General features: G+C 34.3%; 1 protein-coding gene across 1 annotated transcript in view; it reads right to left on the minus strand.

Annotated features, from left to right (window-relative positions):
- The window catches only part of LOC148955488 (uncharacterized), a 64,877-nt gene that overhangs the window by 34,178 nt on the left and 5,356 nt on the right, over window positions 1-25,343 (minus strand). Inside the window, exons 4-11 of the mRNA XM_089107481.1 lie at window positions 23,917-23,986; window positions 22,104-22,260; window positions 20,058-20,319; window positions 17,026-17,122; window positions 15,574-15,752; window positions 9,977-10,147; window positions 5,249-5,449; window positions 765-914 (exon numbers count right to left, since the gene is read on the minus strand). Of these exons, the coding sequence (XP_088963607.1) occupies window positions 765-914; window positions 5,249-5,449; window positions 9,977-10,147; window positions 15,574-15,752; window positions 17,026-17,122; window positions 20,058-20,319; window positions 22,104-22,260; window positions 23,917-23,986 (1,287 nt within the window). The remainder of the gene's footprint in view (window positions 1-764; window positions 915-5,248; window positions 5,450-9,976; window positions 10,148-15,573; window positions 15,753-17,025; window positions 17,123-20,057; window positions 20,320-22,103; window positions 22,261-23,916; window positions 23,987-25,343) is intronic.

Raw genomic sequence — 25,343 nt, forward strand, 5'->3', positions numbered from 1 at the left:
TTACATCTAAGAAAAAAGTCTCCCAAAACTAAAAATGATGCTATTAACACACACGCAAGAAGGGATGGTTGAGTCGAGTTCCATACAAGTAGTCTGATGTCATCAAACATTATAGAAAACCTAAAAAAAAGCACAAAAAAAAAAACGATGATATTTTTTACGAGAACATGTTTACATGACTATGTATGTCTTGTGCAAGCTCCCGATTCCTGCAAATTAGGGTTCTTTTTGTCTATACTTTTGGATCATTCCCAAGCAAGATATAACCTTTCTATGTATGGATAAGGGCGATTAACTGCAGATCCGTTTCTAAGGTGCAAACTCATTGATCATCCCAAGAATTCAGATACATGTCATACTCTTATAGCGATAGTATAGCAGTAAATGGCCAAATTTAAAAAAGAAAGAAAGAAAAGTTAAAGTAGGCTGGAAAACTCGTCGACTGGATTCATTCTTAACATACTAATACACACACGAGGAGGGGGGGAGTATGGAAGGAATCCGTAAACTCAATTAGGACAATTATGAAAACCTGGATCTAAATATACACTTTTCTGTGCAGCTAACTATATTCCATTTCAAATCTACTGACGTCCGTTCCCCAGATATCTTGAGTTGTGTTCAATACATTCCAAACTTCTAGATCCTGTTGGGTTTTTTTTCTCTCTTTCTCTGACAATGGCTTGATCTTATAACTAATTTTCTAATGTGCTTGAATTCACCTTCAATTCGTAGATAAAGGCAAGTCAAATTGTAAAGCTTACCTTATCAGAAAAGTATTTTTTAATAATACTGGCAGCTTTTTCCCTAACCTCAGCATTCCAGTGGAGTTGAAAGCCCACAATTTTATCCAAACCTCCGCACTCCTTAATCGTCAATGCAAATCGGCTTAGTTCATCGCTCTTCATACCGATCTGCAAAATAAACTCATTTTATTTAGCATTAACTTTGATTCCCTGACCTTTGAGGCCAGGGATTTATAAGCAGCTGTCACCTTTCAGCAGTTCTAACATTTTCAAATTTCTCTAAGCACTTATAAAGACAAAAAAAAATTAAAATGTGTGAAGCAGTTCTCATGATCTAAACTTTGATGTACACCTTAAAAAAGGAAATTCTTGATCATTAGGGATCCAAAGTGTATAAAGGTAACTTTTGTGTGCTATTACTTTTGAAGTTGGCGGCGTTTATTTACCAGACTGCTTACTTCTGCCGTATACCCGTGCCATTTAACCAAAAACATGGAAAAACATAGGTTTCACCATTATTGGTGAAAACTATGGTATGGACCATTAGCGTCATCACAAATTTTACTCAGAGGAGGACAAAGGGGTAAGTGCTACCCAAACCTTTATCTTTAGCATGAGTTTAAGTAGGAGTATTTCTCACTTTCCTCTGCTGATATATTTATCAAATGTCTTGTTGTTTTTGGGATGTGCGCTACACAACCGCATTTAGGTGTATTTATCCCTTTTTTTTCCCCTTTTTCTTTCCCGCACCAAGGATAGTGAAAATGAAGTCAGATTGTTCGAACTGGTTAAGAAAAATTTAGAAAAAAAGATTACGCCATCTTAAAAAACTACACCTTCATAAGACATTTTGAGCAGTATTTTTTAAGCTTAAATTTTGCTGACTGTTCACCAACGTTTCTTTTATTTGAATACCCCCGTTCTCTCTTCAAGCGACCAATATTCTAGACTACAATTGGATTGCCAGCTTTGGAATTATGTTAGATATTTTAGCCTTGAAATCACTGTAAACCTAAGAAAGGCAATAAATTTGCATATATCTTCAGAACTTTTTTTTTCGACAGTAAAAAAACAACAAAAAACACATTAGCAACCAATGCTGAAGGTCGATGACGAAGACGTTAAGGTTAATAAAAGATCTAGAGACATTCTATCGCGAAAGATGATCTGCCGAAGCCGAAGCTCTTCACTACCATAATTTTGACGTTTTTCTTCTTCTGACTAATCGAAAAAATTTCATCTGCATAATGTTGTTTCTTTTAACGAGAATATTAAAATTAGAATTATTTTCCAAGATGTTCCCAACCGACAATAAACAACATCATCCACGTTTAGAACATGTTTTCTGCATTAGATTCATCGACCTTTCCAAATTCCAACTCTTAAAGTTCCTACACTCCCTCGCATTTATTTTTCTTTCTTTGTTGCTATAAATAGCTCCGAAGAATCCGATTGAGAAACTGCTTGAAAATGTCAATAGCCATTTCTCTTGGTTCAGATCTTTTCTCTGACAAAATTGGAAATTAAGAGAAAATATTCCTTGTCAGATGTCGATTAAAAATAGATTCTGTTTACAAAAGCATCAGACAATATAAAAGCTAAAACACAAGGGATGCTCATTGAATACTGTAAAAATTTTGTAAAAAGAAATGGAAAAATAAATCCTTTTTTGAAAGGCTTTCGAGTACATACCATACTAAATTGTGTAAGAAGCACCATTGCAGGGTTTAAATTAAAGCCCAAAAATCAGTGTCCTAACAGCAGCTCTTTAAATCTAGGGCTCTTAATTCAACGGGTATCTTTTTCAGATTTGGTTCACTTAATTCCATACCGAGATTAAAGAGCCAAGAAGAGAATCTGAAACAATAGCGTAGCTATAAATTGATGATCTATAGATTGATGACTTAACAGAAAAAAACTCTTCTTCATATAGGAAATTCGGGGGCAATTGTGGGATAAACTTTAGCTGTTAAACTGGGAATATTTACTTCCATCCATTAAGCTTGACAAAATTGTTCACCTAGCTAAACGGATATTTCTGTTCAAATTAGCCCATAAAGAGACTATAGTTTCAACGGATTCCTGCAGGAATAGCAGCAGAATTTACACGAAACAAGATCACTTACAATTTTTATATGGCACTGCCTAGCTAACTTTGGCACTGCTAAGCTTTAAAAAGGTATCGTACTTTTTTAAAGCTTGTTTTATCAACCAGTGAGCATTCACCTGGTTTTTAAGACCTAGATATTTTAAACCTCTTCTAAGTTTCTCCAGTTCTTTTTGATAAAATTTAATTTAGATTTTGATTTCTTTTTATAAACAATTGAAAGTAAAAAAAAAAGAAGAAAAATGTCGAGCCTGATTGCATTACTTCTAGACCGGTTTCAGTATGAAAGTATTGCCGTTATCAAAATTTAAATAGTCTTTCATAGAAGTGATCAAGCTAAGTCTGTTTGTACGTCTTGTCGGATTACACCTTAAGCAACAATTTAGAAGAAGGCAAGTGCATTAGAGTTTGCCAAAAACTTGGTAAAATACCGAATCTATATTGAAAGCATAGCTTTTCTTTTATAGCACACAAATTTGTTCAAAACTGTTATCAGAGGAAGAAAAGAAAATCGGAGACAGATAGGCACTGATTTGCTAGAATGCTCCAAATCTGCCAGAAAAATAAATATTAAAAATTAATTACTGGTGCTGATGAAACGTGGGTACGTTACTATCCAGAAACAGAGGTAAAATCTTCACAGTGAAGGAAAGATGAGGTGAAAAACCCACGAAAGCTTATTAAACTTGCAGCCTAGTGAAAGTTGAGTATACATATTTTTTTTTCGATCGATTGACCGTCACGAGCCTAGTCCAAAAGCACAAACTATTACAAAAACCTACATAGGTGTCTTCGCTGTTCCTGGGCACAGGAATAAAGAAAAACACGAGTTTAAAGGACCATACAGTTGGAATTGGAAAAGCCATACTAGGGCGTGGACCAAACGCGACAATCCAGTCTTTCCTCAATCTCCTTATTCGCTAGACCTTGCTCTGAATTGTGCTTTTCTCAGAGAGGGTAAAAAAAAAGTATATAAAAGTCAGCTTTCCCAAGAGGTGGCTGAATCCCAGTACGATAGGACAGAGCATCTATGAAGAAGTTTGAAAATGGTTTCCAGGGGCGTTTCTAAGAACATCAGAAACACAGGAGATACTTTATAGATCCAAGGAGAGTTTATTTTGAAGGATATTAAACGTAAATAATAGTATCAAATGAATATACGCTCTCAACTTTTTTCCACAGTATTAATACTTAATAATAGAAGTAACACCCTATAACACGATACAATTGTTATATCTATGAAAAACTAGAAACCTTTTATCACTCCCAAAGGCTGCTTCTGCCCCAGCTGGTTGGCCAATGAACAAATTTCAGCCACCTATCATCCTTCATCCGCTACGTCACCCATCCATCCTTCAGTATAGCTTATATTTGATAAACAGTATTTGAAATTGTGATATGTAGTACATAAAACTATCCTTAGACAATTCCTCTGGAAAAAATTTAGCATATCCTCCTTAACTTTGAGGCCCATAAAAACATCAAAACTTTTTCTAGAATTTATTTTTCACACGTACATTTAGTGTGTGATTTTGCTTTAACAAATGGCAATTTAGAAGGGCTCTGGTATCCACGGTTGTCTCAAACATTTCAAATGGTAGCCCAATATAAGTTAAAGAGATTCAAATTCTACTCGAAAATTTAAGTGTATTTTTTTGGGTGTAACACAATATGCACTCTTTTTCATTTTTGAAACGGGTTGGAGATGCAGGGATAGCATGCTTTAATTGTACCCACATATCCTAAAAACACTCCAATACACTCCCGTGCTTTTGACATAATTAACACTTTCAGGATAAATTACTAACCACTTATTTATATTTTTTTTGTTCCCTAAATATTTGAAATCACACAAACATGGATCAAAACCTGTTAAATATGTAGCCTGCATAAATACATAGTAGAATATATCAAAAACAGATATATGGAGTAGCATAAAATTTTATTACTTCCTTTGTAGTCACCCCTGAAAACTATATTAGTTCCTTGCCAACTTTTTAGTTTATAACGAATTTTACTTTACCTTACCTAAGCCAACTTCTATCGTTTTAGACACATTTTCAAGAAGAAGAAGAATAAGAAGAAGAAAAAAAAAAACGGTTCAATTTAGCCGCTAATTAATATTAACAGCAAAATCAAATTTTCTTTAGATAAGCAGAAATTAAATAAGAAAGGTAAGGGTATGGTAAGGTTTAGGTAAGAGTATGGGACTCAATGTATTGGCTTTAATATTATTCTACAATTAAGTAGGTTTTCAGTGAGCGCTTTAAGCCATTTACCGTCAGAATTAAGCTCCAAAAGCAATATATCAGAGGTGACCCTGGTCCTCTGCCACTTACACCATCCCCACCATAGGTGAAAAATGATCTTAACTACTGAAGAAAAAAAAAAATACCTTCAAAATATCTTCAAGGAAGCCAAGGAGGACTTGCAATATTTCAACATCATTATATTTGATCCACAGAAGATCACAAATTGATTTAGTGGCACCAGCCTGGCAGAGTGTGATGACCTGCACAAACGTACCCCAAAACATCATATTAGCTACAGCCCATGAAGCTTCTTTGTGACACTTAAGGTCGCCCTTTTCAAGTACCTAAACACAAATATCAATTAGAACACAAATCTTTCAATTTTTGTGAAATTACTATCACTCACATATCGCCTTTACCACATAAGACATCTCTGTTATTACTGCATTGATAGCGTTTTCTTAAATACTGGATATAGTAGTGCGAGTGTTATTGTAAACGATGTTTCGGATCATTTCGGTCTGTTAGTATCTATTCCTTCTCTTTTGAACCGGCCAAGATCAGAGCGTTCCGAAGTACCGAAAAATTGTTTTTGTTATTAATGTGCCGAAGTTAAAAAATGAGCTTGGAAAAAAAAAAATGTGATTTTTTATATGGCAATGATATGGAAATGAATGATAAATTTACACTTTGGTATTCGATGATTAAGGATACGGTAGTTGCTTATAGTCAAGTTAGGAAGAAACGTAAATATTTTGATTCGCCGAAAAAGCCTTGGGTCATAAAGAGTATTCTAGTTTCTCTATCTAGGCGACAGCAATTGTATAAAAAGTACGTATAAAGTAATAACATTAGCGATGAAAATATTTATAAAGCGTATATTAATAAGTTAAATAGTATACTTCGTAAAGCTAAGTTAGATTACCTGAATGATAGTTTTAAAAAAGCGGAGGGTAACCCGAGAAAGACTTGGAATGTTATAAAATCTGTTATTAAACCGAATAAGCCAGAAATTGTTTGCAGTCTTGTTGATGGTGAAAATATTCGCGAAACTACTGAAGGTATGTGTGAGCACATTTCTAGTGTAGGGGGCCGGTTAGCGTCGTCTGTTGAGCAGCATGCAAGTGATGGTGATTTTACTCAGTTTTTGCCTGAACGTAGTGACGTTTCTATGTATTTGCGACCGGTTACTGAACAAGAATTGTGTGATGTGGTAAATGGTATGCGAAATAGTGCATCCGGGTCAGACTTTATTTCAACAAAAGTTTTCAAGTCAATTTTTCCTGTGATATCACAACAAATTTTGTACCTGATTAATGCTAGTTTTAAATGTGGTATATATCCGGAGTGTCTTAAAAATGCCAGAGTAATACCTTTATTTAAAGGGGGTGATAGGAAAAATTTTATTCATTATCGACCGATATCCCTCCTTTCTGTTATATCTAGACTAGTTGAAAAACTTTTTAATTCTAGAGTATCTGAGTTCTTGGAGAATATTTCCTTTTCCCATTCTAATCAGTTCGGTTTTCGTAAGATGTCTACAGAACAGGTAGTTTTATTTTTGACAACGTTTGTGCATGATGCTTTGGACCAAGGTTTTAAGGCGGCGTCTATTTTTTAGATATTGTTAAAGCGTTCAATTCAGTTGACCATGAAATTTTAATTATGAAGCTTGAAAATCGTGGAATTAGAGGAAATGCGTTGAAATTATTTGAAACTTTTTTGAGAGGTAGGACCCAGTGCGTTAAAAGTTCCAATGTGAGATCTGGTGAAAGAATGGTTGACTATGGTGTTCCACATGGTTCTGTTTTAGGTCCGCTTTTATTCTTGGTTTATATTAACGACTTACGATTTTCTGTTTTGGACTTTTTAGATAGTGCACATTCTAATTGTAGGGTGATTATTCCTAGTTTTGCAGATGATACCCATTTTACTGCCGCAGCAAAGACTGAATCTGATTTAATAGAGATAATGAGAAGATGCATGTTAGGTATAGCTAAGTGGATGAGAGTGAATAAGCTTTTGTTAAACCATAGTAAATCAGGTTTTATTATGTATGGTAGATCATAAAATTTTTACCCTTGGATTGTTGATATGCAAATGGAGAATTATGTAATTAAGCGTACAAATACTATACGATACCTTGGTCTTATTGTGGATGAATGCCTTAGTCTTAAAAATCATGTTTCTTTTATTAGTAGTAAGATTGCAAGAAATGTTGGAATGATGAGAAAGTAAAAAAATATTTTCCAGGATTCTGTTTTGAGATTGATTTATTTTTCGTTAGTTCACCAGTATTTAGTATATTACGTGAGTATATGGTCTAGCACATTTTCAGTGCATTTGCAGCAGTTACGTGTGATACAAAATATGGCAATGCGAGTGTTGTCCGGAGATAATCGGAGAACATCGGTGAGATCCTAATATGTACAGTTAAATATTATCCCTGTGTCAGGGCTTGGAAAATTTTACCATGGGTTATTTATGTTTAAATATTTTTCTAATTTGGTTCCCAAGTGTTTTTAAAATTCATTTATTTCCGGTGATGATAAACACAATTATCCTACTCGTCATGCTAGAGATATACGGACACCTCTAGTTGCTTGTACTTGATTACTATTTTCAATACGTCATGTGGGGCCAGTTGTCTGGAATAATTTGCCTGTTTATTTAAAAAGGTCAGCGAATTTATGGGAGTTCTGTCGAGACCTTAAAACCCTTTGTCTCCATAGATATGATTTTGTTTAAAGGGTGGTATATTTGAGTCACTCTCAGGTTTGCCCGGATCCCGTTTTTTCCTATATATTTCCTATATATTTCCTATATATATATATATATATATATATATATATATATATATATATATATATATATATATATATATATATATATATATATATATACATTTTTTTTTTTTTTATTATTTATGGGATGGCGGCGGGAAATTTTGGAGTATGTGATGTGAAGTATTGATAATTGGTTATTGCGACCAGGAGCCGAGTGAGTGTAGGACTTTCATTTTTTCTTCTTTTTTTCTCTCTAGTATGTTATTATAGTGTTAATTTTAAGAGGGTAAATACTTCCGAACAAGCGTTAGCTTATGGAAGGTCACTTGTTTTTTTTGTGTTGTGTTATTTTTGGAATAAACCCTTATCAATTCTAAATAAGATTAACAGGGGCGCAATGCTCCTCCATATAAAAAAAAAAAAAAAAGCCCTCTACGCCTGGCACTGGGTAATAATGAGGGATTTATTGTCCCCAGGAGGCGAGCAATCTTCTGAAGCAAATTTGGCAGTCATTGGGGTTTTCATCCGATACGGTTCTTGTTTTGTTGTTCGAGCTATCGGAAAAAACTGAAACATCTAAAAAATTCATTGGGATTTATTAGCAACAGTAAATCGTCCTATGTAAATCGAGCACCGCTGGTCTGTCCGTTCATTTAAGATGGGCAATAATATATGCGGATATTGATACTACAAAAGTCAGCTACTAATTTAAAAAAAAAAAAAAAAAACAATTTTAATACACAGAAGCTGCTAATAGACATACCATTTTCTATAGACTTACTGTTTTGATGAATTATGAATCATAAACTATAAAAGTATATAATGAAAACCCATTTAGTTCAAAAATGTAACGACAGATCCTTGCACTAAACATCCATTTTTGAAAATCTACACCAAGATACAGTAGTTTTACTGCTTTAATATGGAGACAAAAGAAGGCAAAACAACCTCAATGACGGATTAGAAATCCCTTTACTGGAGGGATAGGGCTCAACTTAACAAAAGAAATTTAAAAGAGAACTTGCATAACACGAAAAGCTTTCAGGAAAAGAGATTAGCTCCAATTAAAAAAACGTATAAACAGAAAATAAGAATATAAAAAAGAAAAGAGAAGAATATTGTCATGGTCCTGCCAAAGAAAAAGGGAGATTAGTTTGGAGAAATCTATAAGTCAAAATTAGTCTAAAAAACCCAAAGAACAAGCCCTAAAAAGGAACTTTGATTCGGCTTTGGGATCCCCTCCCCAAAGACCATACCTATAAGAACAATCACAATAATATGCAGAAAGCAATATTTTAATAGTTTGTTTTTTTTTCAGGGTGGCATAGTGAATATCACTGCATATCTATGATAATTCTTTTGTAGATATCTTGTGTAATCTTATTAGCAATAATTCTTGTTCGTTTTCAGTTTCCATTTCGCTCTTTACATCCGTAAGAAAAATTCTTTTTTAATTAATCAATATCAAAAGATGATTTTTTTTTTTCGTTGTTTCAAAAGACAAAAAGGAGAAAGGGGTGATATTTTGAAAATTTGTTACTTAAGCAAAACACACTCAAGAATGACGCTTAGGTTAAATCTTAGAAAACCGGTTTCATAGCCACAAAGACAAGTGATGGGTGATAGAATGTATTAAGACTTGTATAATTCGGGCTATATATTTCCAAATTAGGGTTGGGGTGGTTATATTAGGGGCGCTGTCCAACTACTTTATCCCCCCCCCCTAATGTGAAAATACATAGCCCACATTATATTATTACATAAACTAAAAGTTATATTTCATTAGATTAACCTAACTTCACTTCTTGGGTTGATTTCGTTTAATTAACAAGTACCCAATATTGGCTATATATGGTCAGGCATAAAATAGGCTTCGTGAATTACCCAATAAACATAAAATTATCAAATTTAGTTTTGCACAGAAAAATGAAGACTTATTTATAGTTTTAGGCGGATTTGGATTTTGCATGATTTTGCAACCTTTTTTCAGCCATTCATCTCATTTCTGTTCACATGAAGCATCAGGTTTTGAACAAGGATCGAACAAGGGAGAAACATTTATTATTAAGAACGAAGAATACTCACACTGATAAGGGGTTCCAAGCATCCAGAGTCAAGGACAGCTTGGATTTGACCGTGATTGCCAGCTGTGATGTTACGGATAGTCCAAGCAGCTTGTTGCACTATATTTACGTTTGTATGGTTAAACAAACGGGCCAAAACTTTTAACAATCCTTGGGATACAACAGCATCCGTCTAAAAATTGTAAATATCCATTTATTATTCTTGATTTTTCTGAATAATACTAAAATAATACAAATAAAATAAACAAGGTGAAAAACTTCAGCACAGGAAAAATAAACCTTTCTCTCCACCTCCAGTCCGAGCATGACTGAATAATAGAACAGGTACACATAAATCTCAGAGCAAATCATAACAATGCAAGGGATTAATGATACGCTCAAATTTTTGGCCTAAAATTGTTCTTTTTTTGTTTTTTCATACCCTAACCTAAGAAAAAGATTCGTACACTCCCCCTACCCCAAATTTTGGCTACATACATAGGCGTAGAATATCCCGATCATATGAGCCTTGAAATAGGGAAATTACCTAACTTAATGATACCAAATACGAAAATACAAACCAAAATACAACAAGAAACAAGAAGAAAATTTTCCTATTTGAAATTAGTCGTAACACTATTTACATTCCTGGGCAGCGCAAAATGTGACAGCAACCTTTGGTTGACTTTGTCGATTAAAGTCGATTGAGGAACAACTAATGCTTTGTTTTTTTTTTTACTACTGACTAACTCAATATTTATGAACCCTTGAGAACTTAAAAAAAACGCGTCCCAGGAAGATTTTTTCTTCAGGAAAATAACGATACACTTTCCTTAAAGGGCAGTCAGAGCATACGCCGTTTCTGCTTAAAACCGACATTATCTATTTCCTAACACCCAATCAAAGCCGTTTCTTATAAAAGATGCAAAATGTATGCAAGCTAAGGCTTTATAACTTCGGCCCAAAAAAAGATTTAATTTAACATTCGCTCCCAATTTATCTAGCTATCAGAGGCAACGCTGTAGCGTTGCCTATATTAAGGACCATATGGCTCCAATGTTTAACTTTTTTGTCCAGAGGCACTTCATATGGAAGGGGTGGCATTATAAACTTTGGAAAGGGCTCATACGATTGGAAATCCGAAGTTCTAGAACCCTTTTTAAGAGTCCAAAGTGATCAGAGGGCAACAACCACCCCACGCCCTTTTTTCCCCAAATGCATCAGATAAAAACTTTGAGATATCCATTTTGTCAAAAATAGTTATAAGATCAGATAATAAAAACTCAAGTATCGACACAACCCCCAAGAGCCTGGGGACAGGCATTGTAAGCTATGCCCTGGAGGCATAAACGGTTCTTATGGAAAGGATGCTCGTATAAACTTCAGAGAGGGCTCATTTGATGGAAAATTAAAAGTTCTAGTTAACTTTTTCAGATTTAAAATAGATCAGAGGGGAAAAAATCCCCCCACACCTTAAAGGGTTCAATGTCTTATTATTTTATTTTTTTCCTGAGGCACTTAAAATGAAAAGCGATCGCGTAAACTTTTGAGGGCCCTCAATCAATCGGTAATCAGAATTTCTAATGCCTTTTTAAGAATCCAAAGCAATCAGAGGGCAACAACCCCCCCCCCCCAAGCCTTTTCCCCCCCATTTGATGGAAAATTGAAATTTCTAGTTAACTTTTTCAGATTTAAAATAGATCGGAGGGGAAAAAATCCCCCCACACCTTAAAGGGTCCTGAGGCACTTCAAATGAAAAGCGATCGCGTAAACTTTTGAGGGCCCTCAATCAATCGGTAATCGGAATTTCTAATGCCTTTTTAAGAATCCAAAGCAATCAGAGGGCAACAACCCCCCCCCCCCCCAAGCCTTTTCCCCCAAATGCATCCGATATGAATTTTAAGATAGCAATTATGTTAAAAATAGTTCAAAAACCAGATAACAAAAACTCACCGGTCTAACACAACTCCCCCAGATAAATGGGAGCTGGCTTTATGAAGAAGTGCTTGTATAAACTTCAGAGTGGGCTCATTTGATTGGAAACCGAAAATTCTAATTCACCTTTTAAGAGTAAAAAAGGATCGAAGGGAATCTAGCCCCCTCCCCACGCGCTCTTTTTTCCCCAAACCCATATGATAAAAATTTTAAGATAGCCATTTTGTTAAAAATAGTTGTAAGTCAGATAACAATGGCTCTGGGGTCGATACAACCCCTCAGAGCCCCAGGCAAGTATTTTAAGTTATACCCCAGGGTATACATGTTTTTACGTAAGGGGCGGTCGAACCACTTCAGAAGGGGCTCAGATGATTAGAAATTGAAAATTCGAGTCATCCTTTTATGAGTGAAAAGTGGTCGGAGGTTATCTACCCCCCCCCAACCACACACACCCTCTTTTCCCCAAATACATCCTGGCAAAATCTTGGGATAGCCAGTTTGTTTGAAATAATTCAACGATCAGATAACAAAACTTCGGGGTCAATATACCCCCCCGGATCCTAGAGGAAGGGTTGTAACTTATGCCCTGGTGACATACAAGTTTTCATGGAAGGTGGTTGCATAAGCTTTAGAGGGGACTCAAACGATTAGAAATCAAAAGTAGTAATTTTGTTTTTAAGAGTCAAAAGTGCCGATGGCAACTAGCTCCCTCCCAAACCCTCTTTTCCCCAAATACGTCCGATCAATTTTTTTAAATAGCCATTTTGTTCAAAATGGACAAAAAGTCATCTAACAAACTCCAGGGATAACAATATCAATTTTTTTAGATGGCCATTAAGTTTGAAACAGTCCAACGATCAGATGACAAACTACTCGGTTTCAATATACCCCCCCCCCTGCCCGGGGAAGGGTTCTAACGTATGTCCAGGAGAGGTGGTCGTAAACAATTCAGAGGGGATTCAAATGATTAGAAATTGAAAGTTCTAGTTTCCTTTTTTCACGTTATTTATTAAGAAAAGAGAAAATGTTTGATTCAGGATCTCCTGAATGCGCTGCTAACTAATTATATTATAAATATTTTCTTTTGTATTTAATATTGAAAATAAACATTAAAATTATAGTAAAATTATGAAATGATGAGCTTTCAGCAATTAATATCATTTGTACATCAAATATTTACTTTAAGTTTATTAGTTCGTTTCCAAGACTGTTCAAGATATAGTTTAATCATAGGCAGCGCGGTGGCGCTGCCTAAGTAAAGAACGATGTGGGCACAATGTGTTTTTTTCCTCTTCTTCTTCAGTCAGGCACTACGTATCGAAGGAGTTGTCGTAGAAACTTCGAAAAGGGTTCATTCGATTGGAAATTGAGAGTGCCCTTTTTAATAGTCAAAAGTGATTGGAGGGCAGCTAGCCCCCCCACCCATCACTCCGCCAAACACATCTAATCAAAATTTTGAGATAGCCATATTGTGGCATTTGAGACAGCATTGAAAATGAAAATAAAAATAAAAGTGAAATAAAATTTTGAACTGATGATTTTTCGACAATTAATATCATTATATATCAAATATTCAATTTGAGTTTATTTGTATTTTCTAAAGAATGTTCAAGAATATTGTTTTCACTAACGCGCAAACGACTCAGTAGGTTTTAGACTTTTACAGTGAGAGAAGGAGGCGATACCCAAAATCTTATTTTTAGTGATTTTTGTTCATTTTAAGCTTGATTTGAGTATTCCATGTGAGTTTCACTTATTTTAAAATTTATTAACTAAAAAAAAACTTTCCGAAAAAGAAGTTTTTTGCACTGAAGTAAAGGCCGTATTAAACTTAAGATCAGAAGAAATAGAAACCTACAATAATTCCAAATAAACTATCATATAAATAAAGATACAACAAGTATGAATATAAATGAATAAATAAATCTCAAAATGAGTAAAGCTTAAAACGAACAAAAAAATTTTGCTATTAAAACATAAATGAAACCCAAAACGAAGAGAAATTAAATAAACAACCATAGTTAACAAACATACAGTAGGTACTAACATAAATGAATAAACAAATCTTAAAACGAGTGAAACTTAAATTGAATAGGCAAATCAAGCTTGAAACGAGCAAAACCTCTACAAAGAAGAGTTTGGGTTTTGCCTCCTTCTCTCACGGTAAAAGTCTAAAATCTACTGCGTCATTGGCGCTTTACTGAAAACTATATGAGTCTTGAACAGTCTTGAAAAGTACAAATAAAATTAATTGTTACTCAAAACTCAGACCCACGGGTCAAAGTTGCCCATGTTCCCTCTTTATTTATGTATGTTCACTCATCGTGGTCGCAGCGGTAGCTAAAATCTAGTAAGGTGCAAGCCATTTTTAAGGAAAATTGTATTGTGAAAACAAATTTCAGAGGATTTCGAGAGAAAAAAAATCTCTAACAAAAAAAGTACACTATTGGCATTGTCGTGACTCAAAGCCCTCTAAAGAAAATTACAGTCCCCTGACTTGAACAACAAGGAACATCAGAGAGCTTTTTATGTCTTTCCTATCCTTAGTCGAGCTTAAGTCCAATAGACTTCCTCGCCCTCTCCCCCCCCCCGCCCCGCCATATTTAGCTCCTGTATCAGTTGATAAGCAATTTTTAGTTCCAAATTGACCGTGTAGTGCATTAAAAGATTTAAAGGGAATAAAAGATGATAAAAACTAAGGAAAGGAGAATAAAGATACATGTTATCCTACTAATTAGACGATGCCAAAAAGGTGTAGCATAACAATGGACTTGCCAAGAGGAAAAAAGGTCATAAATTTGCCTATTGTCAGCATGTATATGCATAATTATAAAGTGATTTCGATCGGCAAAATGTTAGTATCCTGGGCTGTTTTGAATTTATAAGAGATAATATCGGCGTAAAGCTGGAGTTCCCTCCTTTATCAAATATACTGCGCAACACTGCAACTTTTCAAGCAGATTGAAAACTTTGCATAAACTCTCTGTCAGAGATTAATCAACTTCGTTAAGAATATATTGTAAACAGCGGAGCTTCAACTACAAGATCTGTGAGGTCGAAAGAAAAAGGTAGCATGAAAAGCTTTTCCAATAAAGGTTGGAATGTTCTTACAAGAGGGCAAGCAAGGGGGGAGAAGAATGGAAAAAATAGTCAGACAACTCATTCCAAATTTTTTACTAGTGGTTGAGAAAGGAAAAGGGAAGAGGTGTGAAAAAACAGCTAGGCAGCTAATTTTATTTATTTTTTTTTGGGGGGGGGGATAAGATCCGTCAGGTCAGCTTGAAGTGGGGACAAAGCCGCCTCCAACGCCTTCCACCTTTGTGCAGAAAATATTTGAGAAGAAGGGAATCAGATGCCAGAAAAATAGCATTTCAAGAAAAAAATTTTTTGTAAATAACCACTGTGGTCCCTAAAAGAATCTTGAGGGGGAAGTAATGCCCCCTACCTAGAATTTAAAAGTGCAAACACTGAATATCTGTCACTTTTTGAAACCAACTTGTTATTACTGACTCAGAAAAATGTTTCTTTTCCAATTTGTGGTTTTCTTATGGCAACACTTTTCTAATAAAGGTGATTAGTCAAGAAGACTACGCATTACGGTCTCGGGAGCATAAGCTAATATTTCAAATCATTTTTTGAACATTCACAAGTGGTTGTTAACTTAAAGAAGTAGGAGGGAATTACCTGAGTATTTGTTCCGTTGAAAATGATTGGACCAATGGAATAGAGTGCTGATGCAACAATGGCAGCCTCGTTACCATCAAGAAGTTCGACAAGTCGAGGTATAAGACCAGCATCTATAACTAGTTCTATTCCGTCATTACTCCTATCTGAGATGTACGAAAGAGCACAGCATGTATCGACTAGAAAAAATAGGAATACCTACTAAGCAATAAGTACTTTCCTATCTTTTCCTTTGAGATGACAACAGCCCATCAGTTTTCCCACTGCTGAACATAGTGGGGAGGGAGAAGAAGATTGGTTTCTCAAAGAAAAGTACAAAGGACTGGCCCCCAGTCCATAGATTCACATGATGGACGTTCGCTTCATATTGATAATACTTCACTTACAAAATTTTCAAAAACTGAATAAAAGCCTGTATTAAAAAAAAACAAATGAAAGTATAAATCAAATATAAAATTTTTAAACCAGCAAAACATATCCCGTATAGAAGGTTTGCAAATTCTTCAATACCCCCTCACCATCTAAACGCTTAAGAGACACACGAAATATACCCAAAACTTGATCTATTGAAACACCCAAACTAAGTACATTGATATTTCAAACATTTTAATAAGAGTTCCAAGTTGAAAATGGGGACTTTGTTTAGAAAAGCCCAATGTAAAGCGAAGGAAGTGATAGCCTCACATTTATTCTGGGTAACTGCCGTCTATTTCAAGTTTTACTATCTTATTTTTTTCAAATTATTCTATCCCTTTTTGTATCTCGTTTGAAAATATAAACTAGACTAAATGAACATATGATAAAAAAGACAAAAGTTGACATCCATCCAAACAAGTTCCAATAGAAGAAATGAAGCCCCTTTATGCCAAAAAAAGATCGAAAGGTTCAAGTCTTGTAATTTTCCAATTATATTTAAAAGATGTACAATTTTGATTGCTTAGGCATCAAGTTATGGAACACTAATAGCTCGATAGAGAAAAATTGAACTGAAATAGCTTAAAAATTAGCAAGCTTAACAACTGAATTGATCGCAAACTTCAATAGCGAATTCCTACTGAGCCTGGTAGTTCTTAAGTCCTTCTTAGGTTTATGAAAGTTCATGATAGCTTTGAATGGCCATATAGAAACCAAAAAAAAAGAAGAAAAAATAAATACAACCAAAACATACAAAACAACCAAAAAAAAGAAACCAAAACGAAGGTGATTTTTTGGGCAATGAGGACAGTTTTGCCGAGGTCCTTGCCGAAATATCTGCTTCGTCTATTCATTTCTTCTTTTCCAGTGGCTTAAAATCTCCTTCTTTTTAAATTCTTGCTTATTGTTACTTTTTTTTCTTTGTATTTTATCTTTTTTTTTTAAGAGGACGACAGCACAACAGTAGGATTACAATATAAAAATAAAATGACTAACCTAAAATTTAGGAATCAGGCAATGTCAGGAGGTGCTTTATACCAGGTATAAACAGCTTAACCTGATCAAATGGTGGGCGAGGATCCTTGTTCCTGCACAGCTCCGCCAAGATCCAAGCAACATTCCGCAAAAGTGATATCTGAAAATAAAACCACTTTAATAACAAGAATATCTCATGTGAATAAATGAGTTACTTTATAATTTACCAAGAATAGCTGTAACCTCTACTATATTCAGAATGCGAACAACATCATCATGTTTAAGGAAAAAAAATTTTATAGAAAAGTTTTTGGACAGAAGAGGAAGGTGAAGAGAGCGTGCCAAACCTTGATTATTAAAAAAAAAAAAAAAATCTATACCGCATATCATAAATTTGCTCGTTTTAACGCTTATTTAGGGTAATCTTACCATTCTTAATTGTTAGTACCTATTTTGACATTTGTTTTAGTTACATTATCATTCCAATTAATCCTACTGTTGTTGAAATTGCTAGCCATTTCATAAATGATGTGCAAATAGGGGGTTGGAATCGAACCACAAATTAACTTATAGCGACTAATCTCTACCAAAGCTGATTGAGATTCAACAGACCATTCATATAAATACAGATGACAAGAACGGACAGGATGACGGGAACTGGTCAGGGAGAGATGGCATAGGGACCCGTGCCATTTTCTAGAAGGCCAAAAATTACAATAATTACACAGACAGACGGCCAAAAATACCAATGAGGGAGCCACAGTATCTTCGGTGCCCCCCCCTCCACCATAAATTCTGTATCTTCTTCTGGTTCCCAGGTCACCCAACATCAAGATGACAGCTTTTGACCAGATTTTAACGAGTGAATCCTAGTGATTAGGCTAGTAAAAATAGATTTGACTCCCCAAAGTTTGAAAAGACCCAAAAACTCATTTTGGTACATGCCCTGATGACAAAAATTGGTCACCTTCTCTCACTATGCTCTTAAAGAGTACGGACTACGAAAAATCAAAATTATCAGTTTCTCTAACTTCTGGCAAAGTTAAGCTTATATCTGATATGTCTTTCAGCAAAGTGTCCTGATGACGAGAATTTAGGGTTCTCTCTCCAAAGGCCAGACCAGTTCCTGGATCCCTGAAAGTATAACTATGACAATACATCTTGTTTTTCACCAAGGTTCGTTAAAATCCGATATCCTTTTCTGCTAAATGTCCTGATAAAAGGATTTTATACACCATATCCTTCCGCGCAGATGAGAATGGATACAGGACACCGAAAACTAAATCTATGACCCTTTGATTAAGTTTGTTTGATATCCAACAGACTCTTCTTCCGGATAGAGGACCCCCCTCAACCCCTATTTATCCCATAAAATGAATGGGCCGGATTCGAATCGCACAAAGTAAAATTACTTTTGCAAGACACCTTGAGGATATTGAAAGAACGAAGAATTATGATTAGTTCCTAAAATTTAGAAAAGAGACAGAACTTCTTATCTCAGACCTAGAAGAAATAGTTTTAAGCATCACATGATTTGGACGTTAAAATAATCCAAGAAAGTTTACTTTTAGAATTAGAAGGGTTTATTTTTGAATTGTACTATTTAGTACGCTCAATTTTTTTTCTAATTTTTTACTGGAAAAATATTGTTGGTTTTGTCAACTCTCTGGGAACTTTTCTCCTATGTCAAGAACGGTAGCGTTTCTCCAAAACACAACAAATGTCAGAACCCAATGCTCGAATTGTAGAACAGTCAAGTGTTTCCCCATCGTTGATTTCTTACGTTGATTTACAGTTGATTTATGTACTTAACAAAACATCTAAATTTGACTTGAAGTAATTGAAGATGCTGTACCAAAAGCGATTCTGGCTCGAAAAAAAGATAATTTGTTTTTGAACTTAGAATCAGGGTTTTGCAGGACCTAGCAAAAAAATATACCTTAAACGATAACTTGAGTTATCGATATTGTAGTTCATTTTACTTTCTCTAAAAACCTTTATAAGCTTTCAAACTGAAAATAATAATTTTATTAAATGTACGCCATCATGGTCTAAGATCAAAACCTGCCGGACAAGTTTAGTCCTAGCAATATTCTTCGACCGTGGACAGCCAAGCCATTTCTATATCTTTTCTTTGGGGTTTATTACCTTAAGATTGTATAAAAGATTATTCGGAATAGGCGAACATCTATCTTAACTAACAAGTTATGTACGTCTTTATAAAAGGGGAGGGGTATCCCAAAGATTTTTCAAGGATCCATTCAAATTTAAGAAAACCTGTTTATTACAATTCTATTTGGTTTAAAAGTTTCACAACTTGAGACATGAAACTCTTCGTAGGAGAAACATCTGACAATAAAATTTCACTTCTTTATTTATTTCGCTTCGATCCCATTTTTCTTTAGTCTATAGAAAATAGTAATAAATAAACATTACCGCTATTTTTAACATATATTATTTATTCACATAGATTCACAGTTGAAAGCTATAGCCACTTATTGCACCACTTAATTAGTGAACAGCCATTGTATAAATCACAATAATTTCCTAGATTGGAGAAGCCAGTGATTGGCTCTACAACATTGTTTATCATAGATTTCCGTGCAAAGGCAATTAGAAAACAACACAATGAATCTTGGATTTTCAGTAATCTATGGCTGTTTTCAGATTGTTACTCTAGTAACATAATATAAAGAAATATAAAACCTTAGACAAACTGAAGAGAGTGGCCAAGTAACAAACCCTGTCTAAGAATTCACGAAGAAAATATTTTCAGTAATTGGAGACGCGGAAAAAGCAGTTACGACGTCGTAAAAACTGAAAATTGTCTCCCAAGAAGAGAAACATGAAGATAGAACAGTTACACAACACATTAGCAAACCAGTAGTCGATCTTAAAAAATACCATCACCCAAAGTTTTTGAATACTGTTTTTTTCTGTCAAAATTAGTGTTAAAAAAAAGATTAAAATCTATGACGCTAAACAGTGGATATCAGCCTTTTACAAATTTTGAATTCAGTTTTCAAAAATTCAATAGAGAAAAAATCATAAACAGATGTTAGAGTCAAAATTCCCTTAACGCAAATTTAAAAAAATATTACAGATAAATTTTGAGAGAGAAGGTTCAACAGAGGCGGTAAAACGTTGCATCTTAAAACTTCATCTCCAAAAACAGCCCCAACACTGGCTATATTTCTGAGGGCATTAATAGCTGCCTCGGCAACCTCCGTATGATGAGATGCAATAAGAGAGACGAACGCAGGAATGGCACCATACATAACCACAGTTCGTGTTTGCTCAGAAGTCCCAGAAGCGATATTTGTTAAAGCCCAAACAGCTTCCAACTGAAGGCGCGGCCTAAAAAAGAATCCATCAGTTTTTGCTCTCTCTTTCCCTTTTAATGAGGCAACTATCCATTAACACACAAATTAATTATGAATAGATATAGCGTCAAATTAGCAGCGGATGTTTAGGGAGACTGATACAGACTTTTGCATACCCGAATTTATTTCTTCTGGTGTTATTTCTTTTTTTGAGGATGAATTTGTCCAATTTTGTGTTTTTGTAGTTTTTTTTTTTTTTCATTGAGCTGCCTATATAGGCACTAGGCTACCAAGATAAATAAATTCAAGCAAGTTTAAATTGTCAGGGATTTGGGCCCAAATTAAGCCTCTGCCTTCAACCATAAGCACATCAAAGCTTAATTATCATAAATAAAAAAAGAAGTGAGTCCTTATCCAATTTATGTGCCCTAAACTAAATTAGATTTAAACAAACTCTGAATTCATGTGCACAAAGAATATTTCTACCTAGTGGTTTTCAGAATAGCTCCAAGTTTAACTACTCCCTCCCTCCCCCCATTGTCTGTACGTTTAAAAAATTAACAAGAATATATGGGGGCATACCATGTATTTTTCACTGTATACAAGTGGGGGGGGGAGAATTTGTCATTTTTCAATTATCCTATGATGAAAGTACAAACAAGGTTTTGAATTAACTATAATTTATTTATGATCTATCAAATAGATGTATCAGATCTATTATAATCAACTGATATTACGACGGTAGAATGTGTACCACCTGGTGTGTCTGCGCTCGAGTAGCGACAGCAAATGAAACTCGGCAAAAGAAACGCTCGGTAAAAAATATGCAAACTTTGTCTCGGGCCTAATATGTGCTCACCGACTCACAAGATTGGCAGGTATGAAGGAGAGAGTTCTCCCACTCTCAGATTGACCCAAAGGATATCTCTCCGCTGGACAAAAAAAAAAAAAACAAAAAAAAAAACAACTGATATAAATAAGCACATTTCATGTTTGACATTCCCCCCCCCCCCATTTCCCAAATCCTTTTTTCTACTACGGACCATAAATTTCTGTTAGTATTTGAATTAGGACATTTTTGACAAACTTGAGATGGTCATTATGTATTACTGAGATGTATTATCTGATGAACAGAAAAGTGCTAAGAGAAAGTTTTCTTTTTAGTGAAATGTTCACATTTTTGCACATACGATGCGTATGTTGGCCCTCTATTAACCTTCAGACGAAAATTCCCCTTTTTAAAACAAGCGACGTTAAAATTTTCAATTATTTGGGTCATATTATGGAAAATGATGGAGCTTACGTGATCATACCACTAGACAAGTACATTCTTTGCAACCGTCCAGAAAACCGACAATGACACTTTACACGATTAGATGTTTTGTTACATGAATCTATTAGGTTTTATCTTATTTGATTGTTGTGACAATCTATATCTAGCAGACACCTCTGAACTCTTACTTTTGGAATCTCAAAGATCACAACTATTGTATCTTGAATTACATCACTGGAGACCTTAACTTAACAATTTTCATAGAAAATTCCCAATCAAATGCTCATACTTTAATCCCCTTGTCTCTACGGGTTAGACGTTACGATGTTGCGTCAAATCCTTCATTTCTTAAGTTACAGCAAAAACTGGCACACAGATATAAAAGAAGTTGTTTCAAAGACACTGAGTAAATAATTAAATCAATTTTACAAAATGTGTTGGAACGAGAACAGCGATTAGGAGCTATTATCCTAAAAAGTTCCAAAATTCCATATCTCAATCTATTCTTTTGTATAAACATAAAATGAGATAACAAGTAAACTCACATTTCTTCCCTTTGAAGGAAATTAACAAATTTCCAGACAATCCCGGCTTGAATAAAAGCACCAATTAGATCATTTTGATCATCTTTCTGCCGACTCAAGATCTTATTCACGTCAATTGCTGATGACAGCTGTTGTTCCGGATTATCGGACAATACCCCTGAAATATTCAAAAGAGATGAGAATCAAAATCAATTCATCTGATTCAAAAATCATGAATGATACAAGAAAAATCGCTGGTACTGGGCGTAACCTAAAACACGGCTTTAATTGAAAGAAAGAAAGAAAAAAGTTCAAATGAATATAAGCACTAATACGAAAATTTCTAGTCGTATGGCTATCTATAAAACAGGTTTTCTTGCTGTCACCAACTTTTGAAGACAGACATTTAATAGACAAACACAGAATCTTCTTGATTCTACGAATCAATGGAACCTAGACAACATTTTGTATTGGCTCAATACGAATTAATTGTAAATATTTCTTACAAGTTTCAAACACTAGTCTTTGTTAACAAGTTTTTACTAACAAAAAATATTATTCCCTCTTGGGCTGTGAAAAATCGCAAGGAGCCAAATGGTATTTTCCGGCATTTATTGATAAGCTGGAGCACCTCATCTTTTGAAGGCGAAGAAGGCACCTTCATCTTTCGAAGACCAGTTAAGCGTCCTGTGTAGTTTCTGTGGGCTATCACAAAGAATAATATTAGTTCACTTAAATTCAGTTAATAGGAGTTAGGTCTGAAATGAAGACGGACTTCATAGAAAATGACATTAAGAGGATTCAGCGGCCTTGTCAGTAGGTGAATGATGACTAATTGCATGATAGTATCTACTGCACCTACATTATTATTTAAAATGGCTCAGATCAGCAATACAACCCCATGCCGCAACAAATAGTTTACTTGATCCGAAAAGACAGACAGTTTCATATTTTATAACCTTATCAATGCAAACAATTGTAAGATAAAATTTCTTCAAATGACACCTTTGGTGCTAAGCCAAGTAGATCTATTTCTTTTCAATGCAATGAATATGCTCTTTCTACCTTTGATGTCCCTAAAAAAAAAGAAAAAAAGAGATAAGGAAAACCATTCTTTCTACCCAAACCACATATTAGTTAGAAACAAAATTCAGCTATTGGAAGCAATTGAAATTCTAGTCCTATAAACGTCTAGTCTAGAAAATTAGAGCAAGAAGGGCAAATTCTTTGCTCTGTCAACAAAAATACCTTTTTATTAATAACAAATTGAGCTTTTAATTTGGGCTTTGATCATAAGAAGATCCCGATCTTGTTTTGATGGATCCTAAAAAATGTCATTTCTGTTTTGCAGTTCTAGAACAATTTAAAAGTTATCTCTATGTGTAAGTTTCTATTTTTAATATAGGATTGGCCGCGTGTTCATATAAATAGTTCTTCACTAATGAATTATTCATTATCGACAACGTCGATATATATATACATATATGTATATATATATATATATATATATATATATATATATATATATATATATATATATATATATATATATATATATATATATATTTATATATTTATTTATATATTTATATATTTATATATTATATATATATATATTTATATATTTATATATTTATATATATATATATATATATATATATATATATATATATATATATATATATATATATATATATATATATATATATATATATGAGTAAATCAAAAACTAGACTAAAAATAATAACAGTCCTTAATTTCGAGGAGAGTCTAGCCTCCATGGACCCACCCCTGGCTAAACCACTAAACTAAGACTTAAACAAAACAAACTTACCGTGAACAATTTCCGGAAGATTATGAGCAACTGAAGGTAGTCGCAGCATCAAATTTTGCGGTTTATGAAACTGAAAGTAAGGAGTGACATTAAAACTTAAAACGAACAGAAATTATTCCGTATACGAAAGGGGCTGTCCCCTCCTCAACGCCTCGTTCTTTACGCTAAATTTTTTTATTGTTTAACAAAAATAGAGTTGTGAGAAAGTCAGACTTTAGCTTAAAGAGCGAGGCGTTGAGGAGGGGAGTATATTTATTATTTCGGATAAGAGAAGACTGCAGTCTTTGTTTTTTCGGTATGAAAAGTTCTTACTTGGAATACCTCGTTGGGCCAGAAACCAGTGCCTAGTTTTTTTGTATGAGTCAGAGATCCTATCAAGGGCATCGCAGAACGGAGATTACTGTTTGAGAAATTGTTGAATCCGACGAATAGCTTGTTTATTACCTTTCTGTAAATTGTTACCCAAAGAGTTTATCATTATTATTATTAAGTGTGTTTCTTTGTGAAGTTTTTGTGATTAGAAGATGTTTTGTTCATTTTTTCATCTTTTCTATTTACTCTGTCTTTATACCATGTGTGTTTTTCGGGTAATAGATTTATTAATTGATTGATTGCTCAGCAGTTATAAACCATGGGTCAGAGTTGCTTCAACAATTCACAGGTTCTTGGCACTTTTCGCTTCGACATCATATATTGGGATTGTTTTATTAAAACACCACATTTCCCCGAAAAATTCAATAAGGATCTATTTTATGGACAAAATATAATGCAAAGTTCATTCATAAAAGAAAGAGAGAAAAAAGGGAACGACTATTCCGGATATTTCCACTCTTTATATTATAAACACTGAACAGCTACAGATAGAAACCATGAAGGGAACAAAAACGATCTTTGAATAAACCTGAGAAAAAAAACAAACAAAAAACAGAATGAAATTGGCGGTGAATAAAAATATGATACTTTTCTGTCTTAGGTGTTTATATAAAATAGACAACATGACTCAATATATTATCCCAACAAGAATTTTAGGCAAGCATGGAGGAAGCAGGGCGAAGTTTTTTCACGCAATTAGGGTTGGATTTTATCATGCTGATAAAGCATGCTGATAATTTCAATACAGGTAAAGGCCTGACAAGAGGGTGGAGAAGCGGGAGCTGTAATCGCAGGGTGCATGCCCTTTGGGGACCCAAGATGACCCAAGTTATTGCTTTTTTATTGCACAAGTTATTTTGAAATATTATGTTTTATCATACAAATTTAATAACACAATTTCAATTCTTCTGTTGAAAGTCCACTTGGGTTAAAAAATTTCTGCATAAAACCCCCCTAATAAAACCAAACCAACGTTATGGTACGTATCATTTTATGGATCCGTATTTTGGCAAAAGTAAGCATGCAAGGCATAGCCACAAACGAGATCAAAAGTG

This window comes from Artemia sp. Qi Xiang Cuo, chromosome 2 (genome assembly GCF_049724085.1).
Source record: "Artemia sp. Qi Xiang Cuo chromosome 2, ASM4972408v1, whole genome shotgun sequence".
NCBI lineage: Eukaryota > Metazoa > Arthropoda > Branchiopoda > Anostraca > Artemiidae > Artemia > Artemia sp. Qi Xiang Cuo.